Source organism: Cetorhinus maximus, chromosome 26 (assembly GCF_964194155.1).
Source record: "Cetorhinus maximus chromosome 26, sCetMax3.hap1.1, whole genome shotgun sequence".
NCBI lineage: Eukaryota > Metazoa > Chordata > Chondrichthyes > Lamniformes > Cetorhinidae > Cetorhinus > Cetorhinus maximus.
In genome coordinates this window covers 1,594,984-1,608,959 of record NC_135904.1, presented here as the reverse complement: position 1 = coordinate 1,608,959, position 13,976 = coordinate 1,594,984, and the positions used below count along the sequence as shown (strand labels likewise).

The 13,976-nt window shown below is 46.1% G+C and overlaps 1 protein-coding gene across 3 annotated transcripts in view; it reads left to right on the top strand.

Moving 5' to 3' along the window:
- Positions 1-13,976, top strand: part of LOC144668207 (uncharacterized) — a 106,035-nt gene that overhangs the window by 54,392 nt on the left and 37,667 nt on the right. For all 3 annotated transcript variants that reach the window (XM_078529962.1, XM_078529961.1, XM_078529959.1), the window contains exons 12-16: positions 635-735; positions 3,517-3,735; positions 8,178-8,519; positions 10,412-10,484; positions 12,276-13,025. In XM_078529962.1, coding sequence (XP_078386088.1) covers positions 635-735; positions 3,517-3,735; positions 8,178-8,519; positions 10,412-10,484; positions 12,276-13,025 — 1,485 coding nt within the window. The remainder of the gene's footprint in view (positions 1-634; positions 736-3,516; positions 3,736-8,177; positions 8,520-10,411; positions 10,485-12,275; positions 13,026-13,976) is intronic.

The window sequence follows — 13,976 nt, the reverse complement described above, 5'->3', positions numbered from 1 at the left end:
TCTTCTAAGTTCAACACAACTTGGGTGTGGTATTTTTCAGTGAGATCTGCTTTGCTAAAAATAGTTTGTGTTCCTTTAAAAGCAAACCCTGTAGTGTTTTATTGGTAACATAAAGGAAAACTTTCAGGCAACTTCATGATGCATGTTGATGATTTCTTATAATGATTATGGGGCGGTACTGAGGAATTTGAGAAAAGTGTTATCCATACGATTAGAGTACAATTTAAAATTGGGAGTCAGGATTTTAAATATATTGTTTTAGATATTAAGCAGAGTACATCTAGAATAGTTTTCAATGAACAATCGCTTTTAGAAAATATTTGTCCCATCCCAGTTAAGTGTACTAGGTGATCCCAGAAAGATAAGTTTGTACTGGCCCCTAGAATCACTGAGAGGCTCACGACATAGGGAAACCATAAACAATAAGAAGGAAAATGAACCTGTATCTTTCTCACTTTTCACATCATCAATGCTTGTCTGTTTGTCCCTGTTAAAGGAGTAATATTCAGTCAGATTAAAAACAGTTGTATTTTCTATTGAACAGATAAATGCCTTTTGAACTTAAGATTCGATTGATGAATCGCTTCAGTTGCATAATTAGCATGTTCTGAAAATGTTGCTTTGTGATCACTAGATGCTGATAGCGTGCTGGCTTGTGGTAATAATCAGTATAATAAACTTGGTCTGAATGAGAGACGAGGCCTTCTCATGCAGATGACAAAGCTGTTTGCCCGAGTGAGTATGTTTTAATCTCGAGTACTTCACTTATTGATACAATGGACAAGGTATGTTTTGATATTTTATACACAGCTAGCCTCTTTTAATTCATGTAGGTCATTAAATGTATCCCATATATTTGCCCTAACAAAGTGATTCAATTAATTTCTGTTGACCTCTTTTGTAAATCTACACTGAGGTAAGTTCTAAGAGTTGTATTTCATTCACAAACTGCTGTATGGTGAGGCTGGAATTCAGAAAGAAACAGTAGCTAAAAACAATTTATGTTTCATCTTCCTGTGGTATCACAAAGTTCCATTCTCATACCAGCCTCCTGACTCGTTGGTTAAAATAAATATTTGGAGGCAATTCCTATGATACGAAATTATGCGCAACTTGTTCCCATCTTGGGCCATTTGGATTAGAAAGATTATGGCTGCAAAATGGGGTTAGTGGGATATAGATGTTGTGCACTTGGATCAGTAGAAAATATAAGGGTGACAGGAGACCACCATGCAACTTGCTGGTCAGCCGCTGGGGGCAGTTTGGAAAGGGTCTTTTGATCCGGAGATGTAGCTGGAGGGAGGAGCCCAAGGGAGGTCTGAACATTCCTTGCAGGGTTCAGAGGAAGCACTCTGGCCCTCCTGACCCGCAAGGAAAGCCAAAAATATAAGGGGCTTGGAGGATAGGCACACTTATTGTGTAGAAGCTGTTCATTTGCATCCATCAAGGAAAATTGTGTACAACTCTTTCCAAAATTTGCGATAAGCACCTCTGACCTTCCATCAGGGTGCAGAAAGAGGGATATCTGCTCTATAAGCCTCACAATGGGTCGAACACACCATTAATACCTGAGCCTTTCCAAAATAACAACAAAGCAAGGGAGAAATGAGAAGTAACTGGCATAGCATGAAAGGGAATTTCACACTCTATAACATTTATCTGTCTGTCCTCAATAATATTGACAGGCATCCCTTTATGTAATATTAACAGCAACACTAGTAAAACTATATAACTGCATCCCTCTGTATACTGGTGTCCTACTGTGCATAAGTATTATCAACAGGGATATCAGGTAGTGGGACGCATCTGAAAAGAATAGGATTATAGTCAAGATAAACTTAGTTTAACTGGGTATAAATCATTGGTAAGACCATATTTGCAATAATGTGTAAAATCCAGCAGATCTTGCATTAAGAGGACATTGATAAATTTGAAAGCACAAGTTTGATTTTAGAATTCAGAACTCTTGAGCTATGACGATGAACCAGCAGAACTTTTTCTCATGAGAGTAAAATGAATAAGGACTGGTTCTTAAATTCTAAAAGGCAGTATGGGCATGAGCAGGTTATTTATTTATTTATTTAGGTCACCACCTGAAACATTGGGCTGTATTCAGTGTTCCCAAGGTGGTGGGAAATCCGAATTGCTTCGATTGGGGTGACCCCACTAAATTAAGTACCTCTAAGGCACGTAACTGCCCACATTGGATTTGCCCCAGGATTAGTGACCCCGGCAACAAAAATCCCACTCACCAAGAGTTATCAGAGGCTGACTGCTCTCCATTGCCGTTAGCGTCATTGAGAGTGGGGGCTGCTGCCGGTAATACACTGAGGCCTTCACCAGAGATCATCATTGGATGCCCAGGGAGAGGTGAGTCGGGTGGGTTGGGGTTCAAGGGAAGGGGGGTCACGGGAGGAGGTCAGATGTAGAGGCAGTTGACACCCCACTTCTTGATGTCGTGTCTCTCAATCAGGCACTGTGTGTCTTCGAAAGAGGGACCCCCTGGCAGGTTGTTGGTCAGCCTTCAGGAGGCCTGGGAAACCCATGCAAGTTTGGGAGAATTCCTGAGCCACCGCTAAATCCCGGTGAGATAATGACCTTTAAGGGGCTCAATAATGAGCTTAATTAGCCAACGGGTTCCCCGCGTCTGCCGATTCCCGCCGCTGACTTAATGGGGGTCAGTTTTCCCACGGGCAGGAATGGGATGTGCAACCTCCCCCACGATTGTGAGGCCAGCCCACCACTAGCCTGCTCCAGCAGACTGCACTAAATCCAGTCCCGGCAGGAAGCAGCAGCTGGCCAGGGGGGTACAGGAGAGGAATGTTGGGCAGCAGGAGGTTACCACCAGGATCTGCAACTCTCACATCAGTCACAGGGAGGGAGTTTGAGAGGGCTTTGTGGTCTTTTGCAGCTGGGAAGCCCAGGGTTGGGGAGGCCAGAACATTCTTCGTGGGATCTGGTTAATATATAATTCTGGGGTAATAGTCAGCTCCACCTGGTCCCACCAGAAAGGTTGAAAACAGTAAAATAATACTTGCTGTTTGGGCTTTTTCTGACCAATGCCTTTCTCACAAGACTGACCTGGTAGAAAGTTGACAGCAGCTTCCCCTGTGCAGGTCTCCGGTTACTTTAGGAGTTGAGTCCCTGTGACACCATCAGTGATTCTGTAAGGAAGGACCCTCCTGCTTTCTCAAAGAGCAGGTTAAAATCAGAACCTGCGGAAAGAGAGCCAGACTCCATCAGATAAGTCCCACGGGTAATTTTAGCTGCCTGCCTGCCTGCCTGGTTCCCAATGGACAATCAGGGCTAAAATTGCCCTTATTTGGATAAGGGCAGTGCACATTCGGGAGCAGTGGGATATGGACACTTCACACAATGGATAAATGGGATAGTAGGAAATATAGGCTGCACAATGAGGGAGAAACAGAACTTTAAATAGAAGCCACATGGTAAGATACTGAGGCTACATAGCAGGAAGGTTAAACAATTCCAACACCTGTTCTTTTAATGTTGTAGACTGATGTTGAAGGCAGGAAGGTTCCCACAGTTGTGAAGGCATTGAGAAACCACCGTGTGAGAGACGTGGTCCTGGGCCCCTCCCACAGCATTGTACTCGTGGAGCCTGGAAACATTTATACCTTTGGCAGGAACACAGAAGGACAGCTGGGTACTGGCAGCACTAAACCCTACAAAGTGCCAATGCATGTAAAACAACTCCAACATAAAACTATCACTGTAAGTAATATACAAACTATAATTACATTTCTTACACTGAATAATCACAACCATAGGTAATATAATTGCCTTTTTAATAAAATTAGAATAAGGGAAAAGACATTTGGTTGACATTTCAAACCCATTCTGATATCCATTGACAGCAGCACTGTGGCCGGGATTGTCCGTGTCCGCTGGGCGTGTTCAGTGGCGTGAATGGACAATATGGCAAAAAGGCCAAAAATTGGTTTCGCAACATCGTGAAACCATCTTGCAATCGTCCACTCAGCCCGTGGGTGGTGGGCCGCATTCCCCACCATCAGACTTCGGGAAGGTCACTGTAATACATCAGTGTACCATTATAAGGCCAGCCCACCAGACTCATCCCCCCACACTGGACCGTCCACCCACATCGGCGGGAAAACACGCCGGTGCAGAACACGTCCTGACAAGTGTGATGTGCAGAAGTCGGGACTTACCCATCAGGGCCCTGCTCACATCGCAGACATCCGAGGAGCAGAAGATGCTGGAGCCCAACAGCAAAGGTATCCTGGAGGAACAGCCATGGCCTGCTGGGTGGATTCTCATGGCTCCACCACAAAGCAGCTCAGGGAAGCGGGAAAGTCACCATTGATGCTCACAACGGATGATAGTCGAGGGGGTGGGAGAGGAAGGTTTGGGATCAACTAGGAAAGGAAGAGGTGTCGGGGTGTGGTTGGAGGGGAGAATGAAGGCGTTGGGGGCTGAGTTTGGGAGGGGCGAGGGAGTACGGGGAGGAGGGGGTAACGGGGGAGAAGGTGGCAACTGGGGAGGTAGGTGTAAGGTGGAAGGTGTAAGTGGAGGAGTTCAGAGGGGGAAGGAGTGCGGAGAGGGGAGGGAGTTCAGGGGGAGGAAGGAGTGTGGAGAGGGGAAGGAGTTCAGAGGGGGAAGGAGTGCGGAGAGGGGAAGGAGTTCAGAGGGGGAAGGAGTGCGGAGAGGGGAGGGAGTTCAGAGGGGGAAGGAGTGTGGAGAGGGGAAGGAGTTCAGAGGGGGAAGGAGTGCGGAGAGGGGAAGGAGTTCAGAGGGGGAAGGAGTGCGGAGAGGGGAAGGAGTTCAGAGGGAGGAAGGAATGTGGAGAGGGGAGGGAGTAAGGGTGGAGGAAGAAGTAAGGGTGGAGGAAGGAGTCGGAAGGGGAAAGGAGTAAAGCTGAAGGAAGAAGTGAGGGTGTCTGAGGGAGTCAGAAAGGGGGAAGGAGTAAGGCTGGAGGAAGGAGTTGGGAGGGGGAAGGACTAGGGTTGACGGAAGAAGTAAGGGTGGAGGAAGGAGTCAGGAAGGGGGAAGGACTAAGCGGGGTGGAGTCTGAGATGCAGTGGGAGGATGAAGGTGGGGGGAAGGGGTTCCGGGGGGGCAAGGGGATCAGGTGGGGGAAAGGGGTCCATAGTGGGGTAGGGGTTCCAGAGGATGAAGGTGTCTGGAAGGGGGGGATGGGGTTCCAGGGGGGCGGGTCCAGAGGGGTGAAGGGGGGAAGGGGTTCTGTGGGGGAAGAGGTCTGGAGGGGGGGGACATCCAGGTGAACATGCAAGGGAGGGGTCTGATGGTCCATGACTGCCTCCTAGGGAGCGAACTGAGGATGGGTGTGGTATGAGGGTATGGTGGGAATCACCGAGGGCAGAGTGAGGCAGTAGGGTGGGAGTGTTCGAGGATAGCAATAGAACGGACGGCGGGGCTGGTTGGTGGGGACTCAGAGGCAGACACGGACCCTGGGGGTGGGAAGGAGGAGGTTAGGGAGGTTAATGGGGATGGGGGTGGGATTTTTGGGAAGGAAGGGAACGTGCACATTCACCTGGACATCGCCGAAGGAAAAGGGTTGTGGTTGGTAGGTCACGGAGGGGAGGTGGAAGGTGATGGGGGAAAGGAAATGGGTGACTGGGGGAGGGGAAAAGATGGGGGAGCTTACTAAAAACTGAATCCAGCCCATGCTGCCCAAATCGAAAGTGAGACGATGGTTGTGGTGGGTGAGATCAGGTGCTGCGTGGGAGTGAGGTCAGTGGGTGGGTGGAGAGGCAGGACAGCTCAGATGGACAATCGATAGTGAACCCCAGCAGGCAGCATTCAAAATGCTCGGGACATTGTGGTGTGTGAGACACGTGAAGGACCCGTGTGTGTGGGAGACGCTTGCATGAGGCTCCAAAAGGCCCTGCCCCCCACATACATCTCCCTCCAGAATCACTCATTGGCCAACTGCTCCCTCTGTGGTGACAGAGGATGAGGTTGAGGGGCTCACAGGCAAAGGGGACTCGGAGGGAGAGGACAGCCTCTGAGATTCCTCAGTGGATGACCCAGGGGTGTCCAGCTGCTGCTCCTCCTCCCTTCAGGTACCAGGGTCCCAGCCTGACTCCTTGAGGGGAAGGAGCACCTGGAGGGACATTGAGGTGCCCCGTTTCCCTCTCGCGTTGCCACTGCAGGAACTCACCCATGGCTCCCATGATGGAGTGTGGGTCTGCACACATCTTCACGTTCTGCTGGACCAGGGTCTCCATGGCATCCACCATCCTCCTCATGGAGACCTCCATACGTGCACATGTGGGCACCACTTCATCAGAGAGCAGGCGGACGCACTCCTCCGACTCGAGAGCCCCTCTGCTTTGCGTGATGTTCCCACACCTCCTGCTGAGTCTCCAGGTGAGTTGGAAAGTCAAATCTACAGGCTCATCATCTGACTCGGGCCTCACAGGTACCTGATCCCCAGCAGTCCTCCGAGTTCCGGGGAGCTCGCACAAAGCTGCCTCCTCCTGCTGCAGACACATGTCCGTGTGGTGACCACCAGATTGTGAACCTGAGCCTGCTCTAGATCTAGGTCCCAGTGAGGTGTGTGTCTCTGCGCTGGTGGAGGGTGTGGGTAGGCGCTGTGACGGGTCTTCCAGGCTGATTATTTCCAGCTCTTCAATGGAGGAGGTGTCCTCTTGGCTGGAGGTGAGGATGTGGATGGAGCTGAGGGACTGGCTGGCTGAGGGTGTCGGTCGCTTAGCAGAGCTCCCTGTGAACTGAAGTAGAGATAAGTAGTGTGTTGCATCCATATGTTGTGCTAATTGGCCTCCTCTTGTTCTGTAATTTCTGTAAGATACAAATAACTTGTGTAAGACCCATTCGAAAGCTTTATACTTTGGACTATAAAAATGCAATGGACACTTTTGTACTTCTCATGAATTAATACAAACTAGTTTCTCCAGCAGACATTGAATGAAAAAGAAAGACTTCCGATTATATTGTGTCTTTCACAAGCACCAGACACCTCCATGTACCTTGCAGGCAGAAAAGTCTTTTTGAATTGCAGTCACTGTTGTAATTTAGGAGACACCACAGCTATTTTGTTCACAGCAAGCACCCAGAAACAGCAATGGGGGAGCTGGTGGCATTGTGGTACTGTCACAGGATTAGTCTTCCAGAGAGCCTGGGTTTGACCTGGGTTCGAATCCCATCACGGCAGATGGTGAAATTTGGATTCAATAAAAATCTGGAATTAAAAGTTTGATGATGACCATGAAACCATTGCTGATTATTGTAAAAAACCCATCTGGTTCACCAATGCCCTTTAGGGAAAGAAATCCTTACCTGGTCTGGCCTACATGTGACTCTAGACCCAAAGCAATGTAGTTGACTCTTAAAAATGCCCTGTGAATGAGGGCAATTAGGGATGGTCAATAAATGCTGGCCTAGCCAGTGATGCCCACATCCTGTAAACAAATAAAAAAAATGTGATAATGACCAGATACCTGTATTTGTGCTGTTTTTTGAGGGATTAATGTCAGCCAGGACCCCAGGAGAGAACATTGCAGCTATTCTTCAAAGTAGTGTCTTGAGATCTTTTACATCCACCTGAGATGACAGACAGGACCTCTGTTTAGCATCCAAAAGCCAGCACCTCTAACAGTGCAGGACTCCCTCAGTACTGCATTAGAGTGTCAACCTTGATTTTTGTTCAGTTCCTGGTGTGGAACTTGAACCCAGACCTTGTGACTCACAAGGGGAGAATGATAAGTATCATTGTAAGGGCTGCATTGTTCTCCTGTTAAAGATTGCACATCAGTGTTGAGTTGTATGAGAAGAGCATTACAGTATTGTGCATCAGTACAACAGAGATACTGGAATGCCGTGCTGTACAATATGTGGATACCATTGGTAGTCTGTCCGGTTTCATATAATAATAGTGTCAAAATATTCCTATCCCAGAAGGGAAAAAACAGTAAAAACTGGGAAATAAGGATACTGGTCCGAAATGGTCTTGTATGCCTTAAAATGGAACACCAATAAAACTGGAAAATAAGAATACCGGTCCAAACTGTTTTCTCCTTCTGGGGTATGAGAGAAGGCCTCCTGCCCTCTGCTGCACGTAGATGGATTATGTCAGACACATCGTGCAAGGATTATGTCAAAGTGCTTACGGGTGCTTTCAGAGCAATAGTTTCTCAGTTTCTTTCTTTCAGGCAATCAGCTGTGGAGAGACATTCAGTATTGTTGGGACAGATGATCATAGCATTCTCTTCTGGGGCACCAAGAACAAGTCGATACTGTCTCCAAACCCATCAGTTTTAACCACTGTATATCAGACAGCTACAAAAGAGCCTGAAGATTCTACCTGCCCAACATCACCATCACAAGTTGAAGCTGAGGAGCCTGTTACTGGAACACTGAGCCACAACGGCTATGAGAAACATACTGAAAATGAAAAGCAGCTTGTTAGAATCAGTGTGGCCCTAGAAAGAAACCTATTTGGGGAGGACAAATTAGATGAACCAGGATCACCATTATCAACCCCAACAACACAGGTTGTGTTGTTTATATGACTCTCTAAACACTTATAGTTTACATTACACTTTGTAGGCATGTGTCATACATGACTCTTTGATTGCATGTCACAGTATATTACTCTTTAAACACAAATTTCATTCATGGTCAAGGCGAGTGTGGTAATGTTACTGGACTAGTAATCTAGAGGCCTGAACTAATGCTGCCGAGACATGGGGTGGAATTTTACGCTAGTGGGATTTTATGGTCACACCGAAGTCAATGGACTTTTGAACGGCTCGTCACATTTTATGGCCCATGAGTTCAAATCCCACCAATTAGGAAACTGGGATGATTTAAATTCAGTTAATAAATCTGGAATAAAATGCTAGTGTTATTAATAGTAATCGTGGGGAAAATTTTCCCCCCGTTGGGGGAGTTGTGCGGGGGCAGGCGTGGACCTGATTGGCGCAGCCGATCGGGTCCGTGCCGCCATTTTACATGGGCCCACCCAGCATGACGCGTGCCCAGAAACGCTGTGTGGGCGGGGGAGGGTTCCCTGAGTCGGGAATGTGCTCTTTCACGTAGAAATCCCCCTGAGGCACAGAGGTGATAAATTTTAAGTTTGAAAAATTTTAATAAAGAAAAGAAATTTTAAGACATGTCCCCTCATGTGACAGTATCACATGAGCTGGGACATGTCAGTGAATTTTAATGAAAAACTTTATTTAATTTATAAACCCTTCATGAAACTTCATCCCGCCCGTGGATGAGGTTCCATGAAAAATGCGAAGGCCGCCTGGGCTCTTCGCCTGCCCCCCTCCAACCTTAATGTGGGACGGGCAGCTTTCTCAAAGAAAATCTAAATGACGAGCGGTGACGTTGGGACGTACACCCAGTGTCACACCGCGTCATTTTACACCTCGGCAAGTGGGCCCTGCCCCTGCTCACCGAGCCGAAAATCCTCCCCAAGAAATTACCAATTGTCATAAAAAAAACAACCTAGATCACTAATGCTCTTCAGGGCAGAACTCTGCAGTTTAAAAATTTATTCAAACATGTCCCCTCATATGACTGTGTCACGTGAGTGGGGACATGTTTTTATACTTATCAAAATTAATTAATTTATTTAATAGAAGGTTCAGGAAACCTCATCCCACCCGTGGATGAGGTTTCCTGAAAAACGCCAAGGCCACTTGGGCTTTTCGCTGCCCGCCAACCTCAAGTCTAGACGGGCAGCGTTCTTAAGTGCTTTAATTAATTTCTTAATGGCCTTAACAGGCCGTTGACATTTTGGCAGGCGCGCAGCCAACTCCAGTGCGCGCCCGCCGAACGAAACATCACGATGGAGCGTGATGACATTGGGAAGTACGCCCGACATCATCGCGTGTCATTTTACTCATCGGCGTGTCGGGCCCACCACTGCACACCAACCGGAAGATTCTGCCCATGAAAAACCTCAAGTTTTGTTAGAATTTTTGAATCTTAAAAACTCAATCTAAAGCCCTTTGCTTTTTAGATCACAGAATCACAGTGCAGAAGAGGCCCTTCAGCCCATCGAGTCTGCACCGACACGTGAGAAACATCTCACCTACCTACCTAATCCCATTTACCAGCACTTGGCCCATAGCCTTGAATGTTATGACTTGCCAAGTGCTCATCCAGGTACTTTTTAAAGGATGTGAGGCAACCCGCCTCCACCACCCTCCCAGGCAGTGCATTCCAGACCATCACCACCCTCTGGGTAAAAAAATTTTTCCTCACATCCCCCCTAAACCTCCTGCCCCTCACCTTGAACTTATGTCCCCTTGTGACTGACCCTTCAACTAAGGGGAACAGCTGCTCCCTATCCACCCTGTCCATGCCCCTCAAAATCTTGATCACGTTGATTGAATATATTAATATCAGTATTAATGATGATGTTTGTTTGCAGAAGGATGCCAATTGTTCAAAACAAGATTCTTTGGATAAACACCTAACATACATGATTATGACATCAGCCAAAGGTAAGAGAAAGTCTTTGGGAGGTAATTTTGTGAACGCAATATGATTAGTGATTGTTGATTTTAGCTGCTTTTGGCTTTGAGAACAAGATTAGTTTATTTTTCCTTCTAATTTTTATTCACGTATTCCAGTTTTCTTGAGGAACATAGCTATGTCGAAAAGACAAGTAGTTCCAGGTGAAAATACATTTTGATCAAGTGTGTAAAAATACTGAAGTGATCAATTTTAAACTGTACCAGTTTGTTACCCCTACCCATTATTGTTCTTTATTTAGTGCGATTATTCTTGTCAGGTAAAATTAATCCATGTGGACATAGTAAGAGTTCCATATGATATATGAAGTGACTCATATACCCACGACTGTATAAAATTAGGTGTGTTCAGCATAATAAAGTAACAGAAAGAGTTGCTTGAAGTTTTGAGGCTGTAGTTGTTATGGTGGAACTGACAATTTTGCAATCATCATTATGTTCTTGAAGCCCTCGGTTACAGACTTAATTTTTTGAAGACCTCCTGAATGCAGCCTGCTTTGACCCATTATAATCTGTTAACAAAATATGAGCCAACTGTCCACTCTGTTGCATGACTTGCAGATAAATATACAGAACTGCCATGTATACTCAATCGACACTCAGATAAGTTTCCCTGACCCAACCATACAACACTCAGCCAGTTAGTCTATATTCATCTACACTCAATTTACTGTTCCTCTTCTCATCTTCCCAACCAATGTACGCCCACACACATTTAGCATGGTAACACTCATTTCCTTGCATTATATTCAATTACTCATCCATGGAGTGTGCCTGGCACATGAATCACAAGAAGTTAGGATGCAGGTACAGCAAGTGATTAGGAAGGCAACTGGAACGTTGGCGTTAATTGCAAGGGGAATAGAATATAAAATTAGGGAGGTTTTACTGCAGCTATACAAGGATTTGGTGAGGCCATATCTGGAATACTGTGTACAGTTTTAGCCTCCTTATTTGAAAAAGGATATAAGTGCATTGGAAGCAGTTCAGAGAAAGTTCACTTGACTCATTCCTGGGATGAAGGGCTTATCTTGTGAAGAAAGGTTGAACAGATTAAGCCTATACCCATTAATATTTAGAAGAATGGGAGGTGACCTTACTGAAACATATTAAGATACTGAGGGGACTTGATCGGGTGGATACGGGAAGATGTTTCCTTTTGTGAGGGAGACTAGAACTAGGGGACGCAGTTTAAGAATAAGAGATCTCCCTTTTTAGACAGAGCTGAGGAGAATTTTTTTCTCTCAAAGGGTATTTGGTACGTAGAATTCTCTTCCCCAGGAAGCAGTGGAGGCTGGATCATTAAATTTATTCAAGGCTGAGTTGGATAGATTTTTTTTATGGACAAGGAGTCAAGGGTTATGGGGGGCAGACAGGAAAGTGGAGTTGAGACCACAACCAGATCAGCCATGATCTTATCGAATGGTGGAGCAAACTCGATGGGCCGAAGGCCCAAATTCTGCTCCGATGTCCTATGTTCCTATGAAGTACATACTCATTAACACTACACTTACCTACACTAAACTCAGCACAATTAAGGTCTATCTCACACACACACACACACACACACACCAATAAACCCATTTATACTCTCCACAACTTGGTGATATCCACCTTTATATTGAACATAGAATGAAATTGTACAATTATAGTCACAGCAATGGCCTCTAAATACCTTTTATCAATATCAAGACAATTATTACGTACTTACTTAAAGTGCTGTGAATTTAGTGTTAATCAGGAATTTAATTACTGCTCTAGATCAAATAGAAACCAGCACTGGGAGCTTCAAGTCAGAGTGTAAGGATACGCGGGAATCCAGCAGCACAAAAGCCAATCCTTTTGGGAGTGAGAGTAGCCTTCAGGACCAAGGAAGCAGCCAACAACTAATTCCTGCTCCTATAATGACCTTGAAGGAACGTCTGGAGGACCACCCTGCTGCACATGCCTTTCTTAGAAGTATTATCTGCAATAGAGAGAGTATCTATGTCCTGGTGGAGGACACTGATCCACCATCCCATATGCACGCCAGGAGATACCGCAGCTTTCGTAGGCATGGAAACCGTGAGAATCCAGAGTTAAAAGAAGGTTGCCTCCTTCAACATTCTCATTCCAGTAACGAAGCAGGTGATGAGTACACAAGCTCTGAGATGTCCGAATTAGAAAGCAGTAGGTTTGTCCCAACATGGATAAGAAATGAACTCAATGAGGCAACGCCATTTGAAACAGGCAGCGGTGAAAAGAGCAGTGAAACAGACACTGTCACAACCTCAGCCAGTAGAAAACTAACAGACATGTGCTCTTCAGAGAGTCGAGTAACAATGGTGGGCAAAATCAGCAAAGAGGCAAAACCACTAGTTAAGAAGGAGGTGTTTGGTGGTGTGAAAAAGACCAGTAGTAACCGTGGAGGAGAAAAACACAGCAACACATCCACGTCAGGCAGCTCTGACGGACAACTGGTACCCATCAAACAGAAGATTTCCAGAAATATTGACAAATGCAGGGAACCTGGTAAGACCCTGAACAGGATTGCAAAATGTTTGACAGTAGTTTATAATTCCAGCCATAGTTACAAGCCCAACTTAGAGCTGTCTTGTATTGACTTTTGGGATTAAAAGAAAGCTCTTCATCCACACTCACATTTAATCAGCAGCCTATATTCTATATCTATAGTCTGCTCAGCAAAATGGGCGGGTTCCAAATTAATCAGTCTCAGAAACCCAAGGCACTCAAAATCCTGGAACTCCCTCCCTAACAGCACTGTGGGTGAACCTACACCACATGGACTGCAACAGTTCAAGAAGGCAGCTCACCACCACCTTCTCAAGGACAACTAGAGACTGGCGATAAATGCTGGCCCAGCCAGCAAAGCCCACATCTCCAAATGAATTTTTAAAAATTATTAAACCTCAATAGTAAATAGATCAGATTTGAATCCGAGCTGGATGCCAGCAATTCGTAACAGTCCCTTTGTTCCTCATGGCCAGTATATTGCTGTTGGCGTGCGGGGGCGGGCCCAACATGCCAACGCGCGATGACATCGGGCGTCATTTAGATATTTCGTTCGGCAGGGGTGCGCCAGAGGCAGCTGCGTGCCCGCCAAACTGTTAAAGGCCTATTAAGGCCATTAGGAAACTAATTAAGCTCATTAACAGTGTTGCCCATCCAACCTTAAGGTTGTTGGGAGGGGCAGGCGAAGAGCCCAAGCGGCCTTCACGTTTGACAGGAAACCTCATCCACGGGCGGGATGAGGTTTCCTGAAAGGTTAATAGTATAATTAAATAAAATTTGCGAGATGCACAAACATGTCCCAGCTCATGTGACACTGTCATATCAGGGGACATGTTTAAATAATTTTTCAGATCATTTATTAAAAATTGGTGTTATCAATTTAACCTCCCTGAGGCAGCTCTGTGCCTCAGGGAGATTCCTGCTCTCTGTGCGAAAGAGCACAGGCCATGA